General features: G+C 27.6%; 2 protein-coding genes and 1 long non-coding RNA gene across 3 annotated transcripts; 1 reads left to right on the top strand and 2 right to left on the bottom strand.

The window, feature by feature from the left end:
• Nucleotides 1–1,614: 1,614 nt before the first annotated feature.
• On the bottom strand, nt 1,615–2,615 carry LOC113786537 (uncharacterized). The gene is made up of 3 exons (XR_003472758.2): nt 2,444–2,615; nt 1,980–2,009; nt 1,615–1,730 (listed from the first exon to the last, which is right to left on the bottom strand). It is a non-coding gene; the product is annotated as an uncharacterized lncRNA (long non-coding RNA).
• A 5,438-nt stretch (nt 2,616–8,053) lies between these two features.
• LOC101512848 (calmodulin-like protein 3) lies at nt 8,054–8,861 on the top strand. Its single transcript, XM_004501149.4, has one exon. It carries the CDS (start codon nt 8,174–8,176, stop codon nt 8,729–8,731), a length of 558 nt encoding a protein of 185 aa, XP_004501206.1. The 5' UTR covers nt 8,054–8,173; the 3' UTR covers nt 8,732–8,861.
• A 526-nt stretch (nt 8,862–9,387) lies between these two features.
• LOC101513177 (bZIP transcription factor RISBZ4-like) lies at nt 9,388–15,158 on the bottom strand. Its single transcript, XM_004501150.4, has 6 exons — nt 14,867–15,158; nt 11,386–11,500; nt 10,606–10,762; nt 10,423–10,498; nt 10,003–10,128; nt 9,388–9,906 (listed from the first exon to the last, which is right to left on the bottom strand). The coding sequence occupies exons 1-6, from the start codon at nt 14,993–14,995 to the stop codon at nt 9,613–9,615; spliced, it is 897 nt and encodes a 298-aa protein (XP_004501207.1). The 5' UTR covers nt 14,996–15,158; the 3' UTR covers nt 9,388–9,612.
• Nucleotides 15,159–20,767: the final 5,609 nt, after the last annotated feature.

Here is a 20,767-nt window from a genome sequence, read left to right as displayed (position 1 = left end):
AATCTAAACATGTGGCAAGCGAGGCCTATCAAAATCTAATAATTTATTGATGGAAGATAGTTTTACTCACTATCTATCGATATTCAATATTCAACAACTTGTACCGACCAAAAGTATCTTACATACTTGTTAAAAATAAATAAATAAGTAAATAACATTATCAAATTACTATTTTTTTAAATTCGTTATATTTTACCATAAAAAAAATTAACTTACATTAAAATATTTCTCGAATGTTTTTATTATGTGAATATTCTATATTTATTATCATCCTTTCAATATAATTAGTTGAATATTCAAATATATTAGATAATGAGAGAGGGGTGTGAAGAGAAGATATGATATTTTGTATCAATAATCAGTAATAATAAATAATAAAAATAATAATGAGAAAGTTTTTTTTTTTTTTAAGAATAATGAGGAATGTAGTTGAGTAGCTGTGTTGTGGGTAGGTGTGTATATACATACACCCATCACTGCCGCCAATGAAGGTTTGAAATGAACCAACAAAAGTAGTTGAGTTACATGATAGTACATGTATGGTGTATGGTCGCATATCCTTAACAATACATGTTGCCCATGATGTATAGTTTAGTTTGCTTAAAACTATGAATCAAAAATAAAGTTTAGTTAAAATTAAGAGTAAAAAAAATGTCTGGTTAAAATTAAAATATTTTTTTTGTTATAATATACCAAAAAGGAAGATTTAATTTTTTATTAAAATCAAATTCACATATATTATTATAAAATTGAAAATTAAATATTTTTAACTAAATAGTTATTGGAAAGTCAACCTAATTGAAATATCAATAATAAGTGTAAAGTTTATGTATTTGACTTTCTTTTTTATTAAAAATGTTTCCAAAAAAAAAAATTAAGTCACCGATTGCTATTTGGTATACTCGTTAGGGGTGGACAACGGGCCGACTAGGGCGGGTTTGAGTCCAAAAATTCTAACCAACCCAATCCACAAATAAAAAATACAGGCCCATTTCCGTCCAATAAATAGTTCGGTTTAGTCAGATAAAAGATACAACGGGTCACAGATTAACGGATGATTTTCTACGGATTGATTTTATGGGTCATTTAGTGTTTTTATAAAAATAAATTTGTTTTGCCTAACTATATATTTTGGTCCATTCATTGTTAGATATTTTCAAATTAAAGTCATTTTTTTATTTTTTTGTCCATAATTTCTGTTTATATAACTATTTTAATTTTTCCTTTAAAAATAGCAATTTTATCCCAATTTTCTTTTGTCATTAACATTTTATAGCTCTAATTTTTAGTTGTTATAGATAAAAAATAATCATCGAAACAATATTAATATATACAATTTATAAGTTGAGATGTAAGCATGTTTATAAATCCAACTATCGTGTAAAATGTAAACTTAATATACATTGTCCATTCATATTTATAACATCTAAATATTTTATGAAATGTAAACTAAACAAAACAGCATACTACAATAATAGATAATAGCTTCAGTCCAACACCAACAAACATCAAAGCAATAATTAGAAATCATTAATTATCTTTATAAATGCAAAAATAAGCAAGTTAATTAAAAAAAATGTAATAGGAATATATTAATAGTACATTTATTTTCTTTCAACAATGCTTTAAAACATTAAATCTATAAAACAATTACTGATTAGCAGATAAAAAGCACACAAAAACATAGAATAACATAAAGATAACATAAGAAAGGAAAAAACCTTCCAGATCTGGAAACAAAAAAGTAAAGAAAATAGTGGTTAGAAATCATTAGTATTAATATGCTGGAAAAATATTATAACGAAAAGCAACCCATATAAATATTATAACATAAACATAATATAAATAAAAGAATATTACCTTGCAGATATGGAAATCAATTAGCACAGAAAATGAAACAAAAAATATGTTAGTTATATGAAATAAAATCAACAAATCTAAAAAAATAACAAAAAAATAAAATTAATAATATATTTTACCTCTCAAATCTGGAAAATGCATAGACAAATCTAGAAAATGCAGAAACAAACAATTTAAAGTTAGTCATATAAATAAAAATCAGTAGATAAAAAAAGTAAATAAATATAAAAAATTTAATAACAATCTCAAACCAACAAACTGAATCAACATATTTATTACAAAGATGAAGAAAACTAAATCAAAATCCAAATATAGAAAAACAACAGCCAAAAAAATCTAAACTCTAGTAAACTCAAGTAGAAAAATAGCTAAATCAAAACCCCAATCATGATAAAAAGAAATAATAACCCTTATACAAAAATAAAAGAAAGAACGATTGCAAAAGAGATTAAAACAAGATCAACAAATTTAAAACAACAAAGATGAAAAATTTCATTTTTTTAAAAACAATATCTAAGAGACCGAAAAGTGTAGAACGATAAATTAAAGAGTAAAGATAGAAGGAATAGTAAGCGATAACAACTTGTAGGAGAGAGAAGAGACGTTGGTCGTCGTTGAGACTTGAGAGAATTAGGGTTAGTCGTTGTGACTTGTGAGAGTGTTGAGTGATAACAACCTAAAGGAATAGTTCTTGTGTGTGAGTGGAGAGAGAACTCGAGAGGTTGAAAGTAGGGTTTGGTGATGGTGATGGTGTGGTTGTGTGAGTGTTGAAATTAGGATTGAGTTGGATCAAATTGGACTTAGTAAATATCCAGCCCAAAACCAAAAATTATAATCAATAATAATAATAAATCTATATTCGGGCGGATCGGTCACCGTCGATTTCAAATCTATGACTCGAACCTGTCCGTTCCTACCCCTTTGAACTCTAATTTATTATATGTCGGACCCGTCAGAAACTAGTCCAACCCGCCCAATTCCCTTCACCCGCTTCAGGCCGAGCGGTAATAGACGGACCCAGTTTGCTGTCAAGCCCAAAGCCCAACTCGTTGCTAAAGTCCTATACTTCAAAAAATTAAAAGTATATGTCGATATTGGTAGCCAATTTTTTATTTGATTGTGGCAACCACTTTACAATTTATCAATAACTTTCGAATTTGGCTAAGAATAATATTCAAGCAAACATCCTACTTATGTTATGTTTGAAATCTTATTATATATTTTACTTTATGCAGGTTCACTAGAATCTAATATCATTTCTCCGAATTTTCTTTCTCTTTTATTTTATTTAAATAAATAGTTTTCATATAATTTTAGTTTTTTTTATTTAAATTTTGATGTTGTTTGAATGCGATTTTTTATTTTTCAATCTTGGTGTTCTCGTTTTTGTGTGATGTTTATTTTGGTTCAGAGTAGCATAATAGCTTTGATTGATAACAGATTTCATCCATGATTATGACATTGTCAACGTTACAAATTTGAATACATAGATATTTTGAACACTTTAATTTTATCATATTTATAGATATGTTGCCATTTTGTGTTATGTTGTCATTTTACATTATTAATTTGAGTGTTGTGAGTATGTTTGTTGATTTATCATTTATATTTTTAACAATTTTGAATTTGTATTGCATTAATCTACTATACAATTTGAATCAATGAATATCATTTGTTTTTAAATAAAAAAAAAATAACATCTAAAAGACATCATTACGTGAGAATTCATTGTCCAATGCGTAGCCAAACACACGCTTAATTCTCCAAATATTAATTCATAAAATATTTATGGTTTAATTGTACTTTTAGTTATCTTATTTTACTCAAATCAAAAAATAGTTTCTCGATGTAAAATCAAACTTTTTTGTCTCTATAGTATCACAATTTTTGTTGTTATGGTCTCAACCCATTTTTCTTAACTCAAATGTTGTGATGTGTCGCATTTTAATTGATGTGACATTCAAATTGATTATGTGAAAAAATCTAAGTATGTATAATGAAGTATTCTCTCATCCAAACATGTGTCTAGTCGTTTTAAAGAGTAACCACTATTTTGCATGGAACATTGATATTTTTGTTTGAGAACACCAAATTTATCACCTCTAGATGATGATCGATTGATGTCGATCCATTAACTTCTCATATGTTCTTGCTCTAATGCGAAAAAGGGGTACCTGCAAAGACACTTTGTTTGTCGAAGTAAGGAAGGGTAATATTAGGATTTAACATTTTAGGGTAATGAAATATGTGTGTTATATGGGAGGCGAACCCCTTATTTACAATGGTTTTGCGGCCCGAGTTACTAGGTAATTGAAGCCCTAGATCAATATAATGATTTGTTGAGAGATTTCGTTAATATTAATGGAAGCTATTACATATGTTATGACCAATCTTTAGATGAGGACTAATGACAACCATTAAGACTTTGATAGTCAATTATCTTTAGTATTCAGTTATCCTATTATCTTTAGTGTTCAGTTATCCTTGTTACATGAATTAGACCAATGAGTTGAGTCCAAGATTTATAGGGGACTTGGGCTAGATCGGTTAACCTTGGTTTGGACCTCACTGTTATTAGCATTTTTCAAAAAAAATAATGTCCCAAAAAAGAATTACACTTGATGTAAGCATATCCACCTCATGTATGTATTCATTTGTATAATCTTTTTTGGATTGATATATCGAATGACACCTCAAGATTAAGCCTTTTATGAATATTATTGGGTCTCCTCAAACATGATTTCATTGTATTAACATGTTAATCTTTTTTGGATTGATATATCGAATGATACTTTAAGATTAAGCCTTTTATGAATAATATTAGGTATCCTCAAACATGATTTCATTGTATTAACCTGTTCACCAGGCACAAACTTTAAGTTAGCATATTAGTTAGACATTTCCAAACCAAAATCTCTTATGTAGTTTTGATAATATTGAATAGTTTGTTTGGTCCATACCAGTACACAAGTCTGCTAGACTATTCGTTTTTGTGTAGTTAATGGTCTGGTTGAAAAACTTTTTTGATAATGGATTTTTTCAGATGTATTTTCTAATGGGCATTTGAGAGCTAAGGTATTATATAGAGTGACATGTTATATATTGTGGCCATTTGTTTGTATACGTGTTACTTCCAAGCTATTTTTCAACGTATGTTATTTTGTTCTCTCTAATTTAACGTCACAAATGCAATAATTGGTTTTCCCTTCACTTTAATGATCTTTGGATAAGTATGGTATAATATTGGGTTGTTAGATGGTTGTCACTATTGTTGAGTACTTAGTGAATGGCTACGTCATTCAATCGTCCGCCATTAATGGTCTGATTTGAAAAGAAAAAAAAAAACTTATTTTTAACTAAATTCAACCTAAGTGTTAATTCATTTCTTTTTTTTACTTTAACTATTGTGATTCCTATTTTCCATTTGTTTCTATATTCTAATTTTTGCTCAGCTGTAGTTTTCTAGATAAGGTTTCTGTTTTTCTATGTAACATAGATAGGGGTAAACAAATCATAAAAAATTATTCTAAAAATTTGTTATTGCTTTTTTTTTTCTTCTTCTTTTTGCTTCTTCTGTTTGAAGTTAAGGTGCAAACTTTAATTATGCTCACTGTTGGGTACTTGGGTCATTTCTTACATAGAGAAATGCCTAAATATTTAGCTTATATGTCTCACTTATTTAATTGGATAGGAGTTTGAGTAGGGTTGTAAGAGATAAACTATTTTGACAGAAAAGACAACCACTAAAAGAGAAAATAGAAGAATAAACCCTATTTCCGGTTTTGTCAAATTAGTCTAAGAAAAATATCGATTGCGCATTTGTTAACTGTTGGATCAGACTGATTTTCGGATAGAAGGTTTGAAACATACATATCTTCGTTTCAAGGGACGAATCAACGAAATGACATCCGGAGAGGGAAAAACAATGCTCGCACAATAGTATTTGTTTTTCATTTGTAAGCTTTAATGCTTTGTTATCTTGACTGGTTGCAGGCACAATTTGTGCATCATTGAGACTCTTTTGTACCCTTATGTGATTATAGTGAAGTTATTTCTTTGTTCTTGACGACATGTGATTGTTACCCTTGCATTTAGGTGTTTTTCACGCTAAAATATCAGTGTTCTTTACATTTTTTTTTATTTTGGTCAATTTGTTGCCATATATATTAGTTGTTGTTTCTCACGAATTGTTGCAAGTTGGAGGAATTTTATATCCGTTGCGTATTACTAGTTATTGTATTTTTGTTTATTCTTATCAAAGTGGTATCAAAATTCTTAGTTAAAGGGCTATTTGACTTGCTTGAAGAATGAAGGCAAATATGAATATAAAGATGGTATGCTTGAATTGTATTAATTACCATTTGTGGAAGGGCAAGATGAAAGATTTGTTATTTGTGAAGAAAATGCATCTTCGCATTTTTAGTTCTAAAAGGTCGGATGGTAAATCTTTGGAAGAATGGGATTTTGAACATCAACATGTATGTGGTTTTGTTAGGCAATGCGTAGAAGATAATGTTTATAATCGTATTGCTAATTAGACAAATGTAAAAACTATGTGGGATACAATACAAACTTTGGTTTCCTCTAAATCAGGGAATAATAAAGTGTTCTTGGTGAAATAGTTTCTTAAGTTTGAAGTATAAGGAGAGAACGTCCATTTCGGACCACTAAAGTGAATTTCAAAGGCTCCTTGATCAGATGTCAAGAATGCGTATCAAGTTTGATAATGAGCTCTGGAGACAATTTCTATTGTTATATTTACTAGAGTCTTGGGAGACATTTCATGTTTTTATAATGAGTTCTACTCTTAAATGTGTTTTTTCTTTGGAAACGATCAAGGATGGTGTTTTGAATGAGGAGATGAGAAGGAAGGCACATGATTCTTCATCTCAATTTGTAGTTATTGTCATTGAAAATAAGGGGATAATTTAGAAGAAAAAAAAAACCAAAGGGTAGTAGAGGAAATAATAGAAGCAAGTCAAAGTCTAGATATAGTACATGACACACTACTAATGTATATATGTTGTCTTGCTACTTTCTTGGATTATTGGACTACTATGTGTATCTTTAAATTCTAGGAGGCTCAAAAGATATTTGGGCGAGTTTCTGACTTTTTATGTTTTATGTTAGTGTTATTGAGTGTTTTTTTTGTAACTGTTTTGTTGTTCTCTCCGTAGAGAAAATGATTTCTAAGATGTCTCGAAAAAGAGTTAGCAACGATGGGGAATAAGCAATCTTTATAGAATGTGGCCAATGTTGCAATTTCTTATAATTCATTTCAAAAGAAAAAGTATCAACTCTGGATCGGATTTCCATCTCTCCAAAATATTCAAATTAAATCTGTCAATTAATTAAAAAAGTGCACGTGATATGAACAACAATTAATGCAAGCCGAAAGCCCAACAAAATGATCCAAAAATAAAATAAAATATTTGTTGGCACAGCAACAAAACGCGGTTTCTGCACATTCATTAGCACAAATCTGATTCGATTTAGAGTCTAATAATGTTGCTATTGAGTTATTTCGATTGTGAATTACATCTTGGAGCACTACAACAAGATAAAATTAAGCAATTGTGATACTTATATTTGGCTTGATTTAAATAATTGTTAAAACCCAATTATGCAAAAATGAAGGCGGTGACGGAAAAGTGTCCGCTGGGTGGGGAACAAGATGTTTAAAAAATATGGTTTTGATAAAAAAAAAAAAAAAAAAGTTAAGAAATGTGCATTGTACATTGTAATATTAGTATGTGTATATCACTTTCAAATTTTTATACTATACCATAATAGTCAATACTAAACAACTAAACAGAACATACATAAAATACAATTTGTTATTTGATCCTAAATTCCTGATAAATGAACACTACTCACTATGGAGTGATTATAGTGCTCTATGTAAACTTGTCAAGTTGTCATACCTTTAGAAACAATAGTAAACCAAAATTAACAATGCATCTAATCAAATTTAATCTAATATACATACAGATTAGCTACTTAACTCATTCAATTGATCTGCCAGCTGCCTTGGAACTCTATAATATCAAATATAAAATTCCATACAATAATTAACATTATCAATTCATAATTCCACCATACAGTGGCACATGAGTAATTTACAATGGAACCAAGGGTGTAATAGAAGTGATTTAACTATAAAAGAGATGTCACACAAGTTTTAAGCATTGAACCAAAATCTTACACACTTGCTTCCTATTACTTACTTGTTATCTTTTTTTTTTTTTTTTTGTAACAAAGTAGTATTCAAGAATCATATATCAAAGTTTTTGTTTTTTCTATTAAAGGTCAAATGGGTATAACAGAAGCATGTTCCCGATTCATCTTAGACTTTTTACAAGCATTCAAAAACTCACCACAAAACTCTATGTCACAACATCACAATCACGATCAACATGAACAAACAACAACATGCAAGCAACAAAACATGCTAAACCTTGATGAAAGGATGGTTAGTGCTCTTGTTACTGTTTTTGGAATGGAAAACAATGGAAAAATCAAGAAAGAAAATGCTAGACAAGTTGTGGAGAAGCTTGGTTTGATATATAGTTCTGATCAGAAGGAAAAGGTTTCAGAAATTGAGGATGATGACGATGAAGTGGGCGTGGAAGAAGTACTTGGTGAATTGGAAGACATGTCAAAGAGAAGTGAGTTATTGGTTGAAGCATTCAAAATATTTGATGAGGATGGTGATGGATATATAGATGCAATGGAGTTGAAAAGGGTGCTTGATTGTTTGGGTTTGGATAAAGGTTGGGATATGAATACAATTGAAAAGATGGTGAAGGTTGTGGATTTGAACTTTGATGGAAAAGTTGATTTTGGTGAGTTTGAATTGATGATGGGATAGTAGTAGTACTACTACTACTACTTTATTCATTCATCGATTTTAGGAGAATATGATAATTATTATTATTATTATTCAGCTCTCAATTGTATAATATTAAATTAAATAAATTAAATTAAAATGATTTGATTCAGTATAATTCTATGATGAAAATCAAATATGAAGTTTTTTTGCACCATTTGTTTCCATCAATCTTAATTGTAAATTTTCAGACAAATCCCATTTAGTATGTGTCATGCATGATTTCTACCTTCTAGAACATAATTGAATTTTCTGGTCATAGTTTGTGTCTACATTTTATGAATTCCATCGATCTTTATTTGACATGTATATTCTATATATGCTGCTTGTTTATAACATCATAGTATTTTTTGGTAATTTAGCATCATAGGTTTCTGAGCAAACGAAAATATGTACAGAAACAATAAGATAAATGCGGTTATGAAACAAGGAAAAAATCTTAGCAAATTTGGTGAAACGCTGCCTAATGATTCTTGCCAGGTGTTTGGCACATGAATTCATTGAATGGGTGCAACGGGACCTAAAACAATATTAAATAATAATTAAACTAAGATGAAAAACAGAACATTACATAGTGTTTCTGTTAATAACTGTAATTAGCATAAGTGTGACATTATTGAGAGATCTATTGAATAATATGACAAAGTGAGAGTTCATTTTTCTCACAATGAATTACTATCAGAAAAATGCACATAGTAATCAAGTTCAAGTCCTTTTTATACAAAATACAACATGAAAACACACTATTTTGATTACCATAATAATTAAAGAGAGACCTACCTTAAGACAATAACTTAATCTACTAATAAAATAGAAAATACACGGCATATAAAGTTGGATCAAGTGATGATCAGGTGAAACCTTTATGGCCAGATAGTCACACAGCTCAAAGCATTGCTTAAAACTCCATTGTCGACGACATCGTTGTAAGTCATGTCCAAGTTTCCAAACCCAACAAGATTTGAATTGTGTTCACCGCCATATGAGATACCATTTCCCTGCTGGACATTGATGGTTGGCGCAACATGTGACATGCGGCGCATTGTAGCCGAGTTGAGTTGTGGTGGTGTGTTCAATTGACACTGATTATGAAGAAACTGGTTGTTTAATGTTGTGTTAAAAGAGCTCCTAGTGACCATATCCTCAGCTAACTTCACCTATAACATAATAGTATATAGAAATTAATTTCTTTAGTCATTCAAATTTATTCTTGTATGTTTAATTATAGAAGCTAGCTCCTCAAACACACATACCTTAGCTCTCAAAGCTTCTACATCTGATTTTAACACTCGGTTATTTGTATCCGCATCATGAAATTGTTGACTAGCATCACTAAACTGCTTGTATAAGGTTGCATTTTCCAGTTTCAGTTTTTCAACCTGCAGAGAAGTCAAATATCAAATGAAGATTAAATGATTACTACTTATGCATCTCACAAAAGATTATGAATCAATTTAAAAAAAAATCGAGAATTTAGTCAACAAATGAATGAATTTAGTCACTGAAATTGCAAGGCTCAAAGAATTTGCTCTTGAAACTAACTAACTTTCGAGATAACTAGCAAAATACCCGTGCATAAATGGTTCGCGTGACTTTGGTTATCATACTAATGTAGGCAATATAGAATTGAGATATTCAAAAGTTCGTTATGATGCAAAACATGAATTAGTTACCTGAGACTCGAGTTCAGCCAAATGAGCTTGTTTTCTTTGCCTTGACCTCCTGGCTGAATCCCGATTCGAAACCTTTCTGAAATCATGTCATGATATCATTTTAAAATAAAACTCATAAAAAATGTTGTATTTTTATTGTCCAACTCCTATCCTATAATAAGTGCTTTAATTTGACCGACATACCTTCTAAGGCGTTTCATATGAAGTGGATTTGTGCTTTGTTCACAAGGACCTGTTTCATCATCCTCATCAGACGGCTCAGAGGAACCACTTGTAGTCCCTTTGGTATGATTCTCTCTGCCGTTTGGTTTGTTAGCTGAAACTGAAACTGGGCTTCCAACTGAAAATTTTTGCAATTCAATCAACAATGTCAAACTAAATGAGATATGTATACTCTTGTGCTCCAATACAAACATAGAGGAAGGTTAATAATGGCATGACATGATGAATGGCACTTATACTACTTTGTCCGTCTCCAATTATAAGTGCATATTGTTTTCACATATATTAAGAAAAGTCTACAATAAATTTAATATGTCTTTTTAATGTGTTGGCGTTTCTAAAATGTCATTTGTATTTAAATGAATTCAGTTTTTCATCTTTTAAGATAAATTAATAAAGTACTAGCTTTGTCCCTAATTATAAGTACTCATTAAAAAAAATTGTCTCTAAATATAAACTATTTTGTAATTTATTACATACATTTTTATTGTTATTTTCTCAAACATACTTCTTATTAATTCTAATACTGTCTTGAAAGATTTAAAGACAAATTAAATATTCATGTACACACGGAATTTTAGCAACGTTTACATATAAAAATAGACACATTAAATTTATTTTCTACTTAGTAAAAAAGCAAAACGTGCTTATAAATAAGAAGAGTACTTTTTAGAAGAGGACTTGTAATTAGAGAGAGAAAGTATACAATAGTACTGCATAGTGGCACATATAATTCATTACCAGTGCCATAAATGGATGACTGAGAATCAATAGTGGCAGTGATGGTGGAATGTTTGGAAGTAAGATTTTGAGAGTCTGTTAGTCCACCACAAGTTGAAAATGAAGCCACCACATCCTGCGATTCAATCATCAAAGCATAAGTTGTAATTTCATGCAACATTTTACTCATTTTCTAAAATAAATTCATCTTAAAGGTTATTATTATTATTATTATTGTTATTAAAAGCTTTCGTAGTCTTTTCAGGGAAAAAAAGCTTCCGTAGTCAATAACCTCTCTCTCCGTTTCTTTTTTTTTTTTTTTCCCTTTACATGCAATACAGCAACAGGGCAAAGGCATCACTTCAACACCCGCAAATTTGAAAACGGGTCCACGCATATAGTGGCAAAAATATTAGGACTTTATATTATATACTATTCATTCTACAGTAGGAACATATAAGTGATTAGAAAGAGACAGGTTTCGAGTGGGAAATACCCAATTCCATAGATAGATAGATATATTCACCCGACCTATAAATTTCAAGTTGAATTGGATCACGTTTATGAGATCATTTCTACTAATTTCGATACACCACTCTTGTTCAAATTATTTTCACTAAAAATTGTATTTATTCTTGTGGTACTCAATGGGTTTAATTATATTTTTAGAAGCAATGAGTTTAATTATATTGCTTTCTGTTGGTTGACATTATATTATTAGAAGGAGTCCTGCGCAAGTTCAGTCCGGTAATAGTAGTAGTACCACCAGTATCTTATGAAGTGTACTGGATAGGTGTTTGGTTTAGTTTTTTCCTAAAAACAAAATCAATAAAAGTAGTAGGTTTTAGTTTGCCCAGATTTTCAAACCAAACCAAATAAATAAAAAAAGTTTGTTGGTTTGGTACGGCTCATTTTAATTGATCCATCATTTTAAGAAATTTATCAAAAAAAGTCTAAAATAAACTTGATTTGTTTTTTATTACTGTAGATTAATCATATTATTAAAATAAATACATAAATTAGAATGACAATGTATATTAAATACTAATGAAAAAAAAATATATATATATATATATAATACTAATGACAATGTTTATATATATATATTTTTTTAAAGTACGTTTTTCCTTCCCGCAAAATAGTCCACTGGTAAATGGAACTGATAAGAACATTGCTGAGATTTATAGATTTTTTTATTCAAACATGACCTTTAGACTCAATTGCTTTTTTTATAAACACTCAAATTTATTTAAATTTATTGTTTAACAAACTTTCATATAAATAAATCTAAACATAATCATTTATCCTAAATTTATTTTTAACAAAAATAAATTTTATAAAATTAATTAAATTAAAAATAACTTTCGTCATCGTATAATCAAACAAATACTTAATATTTTCAAATCAAATTTTCAAATAGTATTGACCGTGCCAACAATATTTTTACCCAAAAAAAGAAGTCATGTATTATTAATAGGTCATAGAAGACGAAAAGAGTTATAACAAATATAAAAAAACGTTAGCATGCAAATTTCTGCAAGATAATTTTAATGTAACTTCTTAAATGAAATAGTTTTATTGTAAAATATTATTGATTATTTATCAGCAATATTACCTCTATAATTTCCGAAACAAATAATTGAATGGACAGATCTGATAGGATTATTCCTAACATTTGCATAAATTAATTTTAAAATCATCAAAATTATTTCCAAATATATTTATGTCAGGAAAATAGTTAAGTTTGTTATTTGCTTTAATATTGTTTTATTATAATTTTAGAAATAATTTTCATCTAAATATCCTTTAATTTTATCAATTTTTTCGATTTCTTTTAATTTTATATTTTTTAGTTTATTTTTTTATTAGATTAAAAGTTTATATCACAACAATTATATACGTAAAATTTTATATGAATTTAAAATTATTTAATATATTATTAAGAGATAAATCAAAATCAATATCTTATGTATTTTTATTGAACATAGTTAATCTTCATAAATTTAAATAACATATCAAAATATTTTAAAAATTTATGTTAAATTTTACTAAACTTTTAATTTAATGAAAAAATTACAAAATAAAATAAAATTAAAAGAAAGAAACAGAATTGAAAGAGATTAAGGAAGATTAGAATTGATATAATTTATAACCTTCTTTTATTAGTTCTTTAATCCGTGGGTGAAGCGAAGTGGCAGCTTTTATATAAAGAGCAAAATGTGATTCAGACATTAAGGGAAGTTGTGGCCAATAATGAATTATAAAAAAATTAGGCACAACTTTTCCGTTTCAATATTTTATACACAATTATTTTACGCACATAGAACACTCGAGTACCATAGTATTTTGTTGGGCAGAATCAAATTATTTAATAACACGTTAATTTTTACATTTAATTAATTTTTATGTAAATTTTATATGAACTTTAATAGTTTGATTTAGTGGTGATGTGATAAATATTGAATCCGTAGTTGGTCGATACTTACTAATTCGATATACAAATATATATTTATATGGTAAATATTTAATACACTTAAAAGTTATCACATAATTTAGTATGATGTTGGTTAAAAGGGTTTTCAATCTTTTCCCCTTCGTCACTTCATCCTTTTATAAAATTAAATAATAAAAAAAACTGACACACAAAAATACAATAAAATTTAGATGACCAGTCTAGAATTTGATTGTTAATACAACCAATCTTTATAAAAGCCACAGTATTATTTTATAAGTTTTGAGTTAATTTTGACTTAAAGGACGTCATAGCCTACAAAATTTACCTTCAATTTATCTGTTCTACTATTGAATATTCCCACAGCACTAGACTATAGCTTCTTTCTAAAGCACGTATACATAAGGCTGTTATTTTATCAAGATAATAGTAGGAGTACTATATATCAATAGGAGGAATTAATACTAGTAACATTTACCATTTAAAAAAATGAAAGAATCTGGGTGCTTGAAACTGTATGAATGAAGATAATGGGTCCGAATTCAAAGAGAGCAAGACAACAAAAATAAATAAAAAATAAGGCCCACACCCCAAAGTCCTGCGTTCACACTAGTTATACTCACACTCAAACAAATTAATTATTTCCTCCACATATAACCCCACTACTCAACTGCCACATTTTTTTTCTTTCATTTCGCCCCTTCTTAACCCCAAAATATGTCCACAAACAAATTTTCTTCATCCCAAAACGATACAAAACTTTCCACACATACTACTATCTGTTTTAGATATAAATTATTTCGAAAGCAATTAAACAAAAGAAATATCTAATTAATTTTGGGATAGGAAAAATCGTCACATATTAGTATTTTATTTCGAGACGGAAAGTATATTGTTGTTATTCCGGTTAAGGAAGCGTTGGGCGAACGGCACAAACTGCATGGTAGAGTGCCACGTCATACATAGGGTTTGATGACGTGGCAAAAGATTACTTTCAGTTGAGTTTCAGATTTGAGAAAAAGAGATCATTGAGAAAGAGAAAAGAGTTACCGGTAACAGAGTTTGAAAAGCGGCGGAGCAAACGCCGGTCATGAATGCTTCCGTCTCGGCAAGGGTTGGATAGCGAAGTTCGTAATCGAGATTGAGGAAATCGTCGAGATCTGATTCGGTTGCTGCCATATCTGAGATTGATTATTAAGAACGCCGCCGGAGAGGAAAGGAGAAAGGGAGAAAACCTGAACAGTAAGAAAAAAGAAAGTGGGAAAAGGGAGTGAGGTTAGGAGCTTCAGGGGTATAAATACAAAATTAGCGAATGTGCACGTACGTGCACTGATGATGATGATACTATTTTTATTATTTCCATTTTCATCAAAAATAATAATCACAATCAAATAAATTATGTTTATTAAAAAATATATGTGTGTTGGACTTTCTTCCCACACAGTAGTCAATACCACTAACTTGGGTTAATTTTCAATTTTTGCAATTTATAAATCTTAAATAAATGAAGTTGGTATTTCATCAATATTACACATTTAGTATGAACGAATTTTATATGACAGTTAATAAAAATTTATAATTATATATTAATGTAAAAAATTTATTTACAGGTCAACCTATCATAATTATTAGATTATTAATTTAAAATTATACACATAATTAATTATTAATATATTGAGTGTATAAGTTTTTTTTATATTGTCAATTATTGAAAATGAAACTCTAATTTTATTATCGTATTAAATAAATATAATTGATTAATTATTTAATCAACTAGTGAAGTTAACTCTTGTTATAAAATTGGAGGGTCATTAAATAAAAATGTTACTGTACAAAAAATAGATAAAAATTAAAAAAAGAAAGTTGGGGCGGCACTTGACGTTAAAACATGCCAGAAACTTTTTTGGTGATTTGGAATGACAAAAGAAGCACAATTTGTTATGAGTAAATTACGAGTAGGACCCGTGATGATGTAATGGGATTTGCTGCAAACGCAAAGCCAACCTAGACCGTCTATAACCGAATCACTGAGACATATTTCAGAGTTAAATTTCTTTTTTTTTTTTTTTTTTTTTATTATTTATGCTTAATCAACACAATGTGAATTTACCTATATGAATGTATTTAATTGGTTCAATGTTCACGGTGGCTGATTTCTGCTATACATGAGGTTATGTTTGGTGTGCTGCATATTTTGTGTCATGCACTTGTGGAAGAGCTTTGTCAAAAATTAAAAAAATAAGGAGCTCTAAAATTATAGACACTGGACAAGGAATTAAACAAAGTGAGACTTCAATGTTAGATTTTTAATAAAATGTCTCTCTTTGACGAAGTAAAGTTAGTGTTTCACTTAACGTAACATTTTATCATTGTTAACTGAGTTCATTTTTAACTAAATAAATTGATAAATTTTTTATATTGTTGGACAAATTATAAAATGAATGAGCGTTATACTATTTTACAAATTTGAGATACCAATTTGTTAGATGTTTATAATTTCAATGAATGACCGTTATACTATTTTACAAATTTGAGATACCAATTTATTAGATGTTTATAATTTCAAATTTCAACTCGATGATTTACTTGTTAAAATTTCAAACTCAAAATTAATAAGGTGCAGTTGTGGATTAAAATTTTCTTTCGAAATTTATATTCTTTTATTTAAAATTTATATTTGGATGTGTGGGATAGTAGAAAGTGTTAGATATGTATTTCACATCTGATCTTACTTTACTAATAAAATTAGTATTATTTTAAAGTTTTATGTACATATACTTATTTATTATTATTATCTAATTGTTATATTTTAATATATTAATTATAATAAATATAATTTTTTAAATTTATTTGTTATTTTATAACTATTAATTCAGGCAAGAACGAGACCTAAATATCATCCCTATAACGGGAGAATTGAGACGTGTGTAGATTTTCTTCCCAATAGTTTAGGGCAGAAAATGCAAAACTAGCTCGACGTACCTTGTTGTCATATTTAGTTATTATGTTGCTTAAATATTTTTTTAAGTTTTAAAAATAAAAACAAAAAATATAATTTAATTCATATAAACAGTTAATGTAAAGAGATACATTAATTAATTACAATCTTTAAATTATTAAATATATTTTATTTTTATTATAATTATCTCTAAAATCATATCTATTAATAATTATGATGTATTAATAATTTAAAAAAATTTACATTAATAGTTTATAACAATTAAACTCCAAAAAATATACAATGATAAATTTGTAGTTTGGTTATCTGTATTATAAGATACTATTTAATTAAATAAATATTTATTTTATTGGTGATGTATTTCACCGATAAATTTCCAAATACTATACAAGAGCTAAAGTAATTAAAATAAAGGTTAAATTGTACTTTTAGTTATTTGTGTTTGGATTCTTAAATAAATTTTTTTTCTTTCTTTTTTTATGTTTTTTTAAATTAAGTTTTTTACGTGGTCTTTTAGGTAAAAGATAAAAGTTAAACTTAAGTGAAAATGAATTTAAATTTATCTGATTATAAATGTATTTTATAAAAATTTAAAGGATCAAAATTATCTACTTTTATAATTTATCGCATTAACAATAGCGAATTTTTGCTTTTCTAATATCTTTGGTAGGAATCGAACCCGATACTTTAACATAAGTAACATTATTCATTAATTCTATTATTAATTGAGCCAATATGCAAAATGACATTTTTACAAATAAACGAGAATATAAATGTTAAAATTACAAATAAGATACAACATAAAAGATTAATTAAAAAAAATGTATATTATTGAAAACTAAACCTAACATAAATAATTAAAAATACAATTTAGCTTAAAATAAATTATAAAAAATCCTTTTTTTTTTCTTTCTAAAATAGTATATTCCGTATGAGTTAAAAAATAGTGTTTTCGGTATGAAAAGGTTACATATTTATCCATGCAATGATCTAAGTACATTTAAGAGCTGCCTCTTCCAAATTTAATATTAACTTCTTTATAAATGACATTGTTACTAGAATTTGGACCTCTCAGTCAAACCCTCTCTTAATCTATCTTAATTTATTTTTTATTTCTCTTGATTTTACTTTGTTTATTTATATATTTTCTGATTTATAATTGAAGATTTATATTATATAAATTATATATTTTTAAAAACTTATAAATTTAAAATAATTTGATATGTTATCGAAACACATCAAAATTAGATTTTTATACACGTTTATTGAATATCTCTAATTTTCATAAGTCTTAAGAACTATCAAATAATTTTATATTTGTATTAAATTTTACATACATGATCTAAATGATATTAACTTTTAATTCAATAAAAAAAGAATAATTAATAAAAATTGAAAAATGTTTTAATTGATAATATATCAATTACCATTTGTGGTTTGTCTCATTCTTTTGCTATTTTTATTTTATATGATTATAAGTTTTATATTTAAAAGAGCACGCATGATATTACATTATTAATGTAATTTCAATAGTATAAAACTTATTGCTTATAAGTTAAGGCTGTACTGAGGTCAATTATACTATTGATCGAAATTCTTGCAAATTTTTAATCCGTACATAAAGAATAGTAGTAGTATAATACAACTCACAAAAGTAAGCATACGAACTCATAGTCTTTAGTTTTTTGTTTTCTTCTATGACATAAAGCACCACTGTTCAAAAAACAATACAAGTGCTTCTTCTATTTATTATTATAATATAAGTAAAAAAAAAAACTTAAATCTTTATCATTATTATAAATAAAATAAAATTATTATTAAATCATTTAATATTATTATTTATAATACATTATTTATTTATTTTAAATATTAAATATTTAAAATTAAAAAGAGACAATTTAATAAATTTAATTTGTATTTTATATAAAATCTAAAAAAGTAATTGAATTTAACTATATTTCTTAATACACATAAAAATAATTTTTTTTTTACTTATAATAGTTATGAATGGAGTATAAGTTAAGTACACATTTAGTGACATTTGCAAAGGAAGAAAGGCATTTAAATAAAAGCATGTTTAGCATAGTTGGCAGTCACAATCTCAATCATGCAAAACCTCACATTCTTGACTACAAATCAAAGAGAGATGAACATAGACATATTAGGAAGGTGTTTGTGTCATTAATTAAATTAAGATATATAGCAACCAACCAATGAGATGCTGTCCAAATTCCAAGCCCAAAACAAGACCGTAGGAATTAACTTTTACTTTTTGGAAAAGCATGAAAGGCAATATTTCAATTTTCATGTGCCTTGATGTGACTTACCCATTACTCAACGCTGGAATGGACGGAAGACAAATACTCCTCTGGAATAAATCCTAATAAACTACGTAAATAAAAATTATTTATTTCGTGTATCACAAAAATATTATTCATCATACTTAATGATTACAATCTCAATAAAATTTTTAAGTTTATTGTTTAAATTACCTCTAATGACTAATAAATTAGATTAATAGAAATGTAAAATATTTATATTAAATGAAGGGTAGTTTAGATATTTGATCATTAAATAAATAAAATTGTTGATTATATGAGTTAATCTTAATTGTATTTGATTTTGAATATAGTAGGGAAAAAAAGAGGAAGGAGATATATGGATTTAGAGAAAAGTTGATAGTCACAAATATATACTTCACGAACTCGTCAAGACTTATGTGGCAAGTTTAACACAAATCCGACAATGCTATAACTACTCATGTATGATAATTCAAGGCTTTTTATTGATCAATTTTCTTTTTGTGATCAATAATAATTTATTTATTTTATCGTGATATATAACATTTTTCATAGATTTAATGCAGTCGCATTCCATACCTTTTTGCTATTAATATATCAATCATTGTTGAATTTAAGTTAAACGATTTAAATTTTAAATTTAATATTTCAATTATTAAAAATTAATAACTACATCAAATATTTTAAATTATTTAATTTCAATCAAACGACCAAAGTGAAATTGCATGAAATTACTAAAACCCAAATCCGTGCTAAGGGTGGTATTTGCAAAGATGGAGGAGGTGTTTTGAGCAATTAAAAGTGGGTTTCTTAAGGTGAAATTGTGTTTAATTTTGGGTGGTTTTCTTAAAGTAATGGTGTTTGAGTGGGACAAGCACCGACCCAAAGCAAAAAAGTTGGCAACATATGTACATGTTGTATGGGTCGTGTTAAGAAAGCAGGTTAACCCTCACTTTCTCTCAAAGTTTAAACTTTAAAGGTTACTATAACTTTGCATTATTTGTTTGATTTCTAACTTTCACTTTTTTTCTCTTGTATCATCACGCAATGCATAACTTTCTATAATAATAGACATATCACCAAAGTGGCTTTCTATGCACGATAAAACCACCTTCAATAAATTTTGTTGGTTTTTGTTGTCTCTATGAATTTAAATACTCGAATTAGTCAATTCAATTATGCAAAATACATCCCAAACAAATATTAAAAGTTTGTAGAAAACGTGAAAAGAGAAAAGAAGCTCATTAAAAATAAAAAGTTATTATGTGCAAGAGTTTGCCTTGGTGTGATATATTTGATGGAGACAAATAAAGGGGTTATGTAAGAAATTAATTGAATTGCACTTTTTACTTGTTTGTTTATTTATACGGTGGTTATTTACATGTGGTACGATCTATGGATGACAACATAATCTGCATTTGTGGATATTCATTCGATTCCGTTTGATTTGTATGGAGAAAATCCGTTTAAATTAGGTGTATATGTGGATGCGGATTTTTCTCAGAATTAAAATACAGGTTTGGGAGTGGTAATATCCACTCTGCACCCGAATCCGTCCCGCATGTTATTATGGTAATTTTTAAATTTTTTATACATATACATATTGAATATATTTAATATTTTTTTAAAATATTAAAAATTATGATTTTATCTCTATTCAAAATATTTTTTATTTTATTATATTAATTATAA

This window comes from Cicer arietinum, chromosome 5 (genome assembly GCF_000331145.2).
Source record: "Cicer arietinum cultivar CDC Frontier isolate Library 1 chromosome 5, Cicar.CDCFrontier_v2.0, whole genome shotgun sequence".
NCBI classification, from domain to species: domain Eukaryota; kingdom Viridiplantae; phylum Streptophyta; class Magnoliopsida; order Fabales; family Fabaceae; genus Cicer; species Cicer arietinum.
This window is presented reverse-complemented; position numbering and strand designations above follow the sequence as displayed.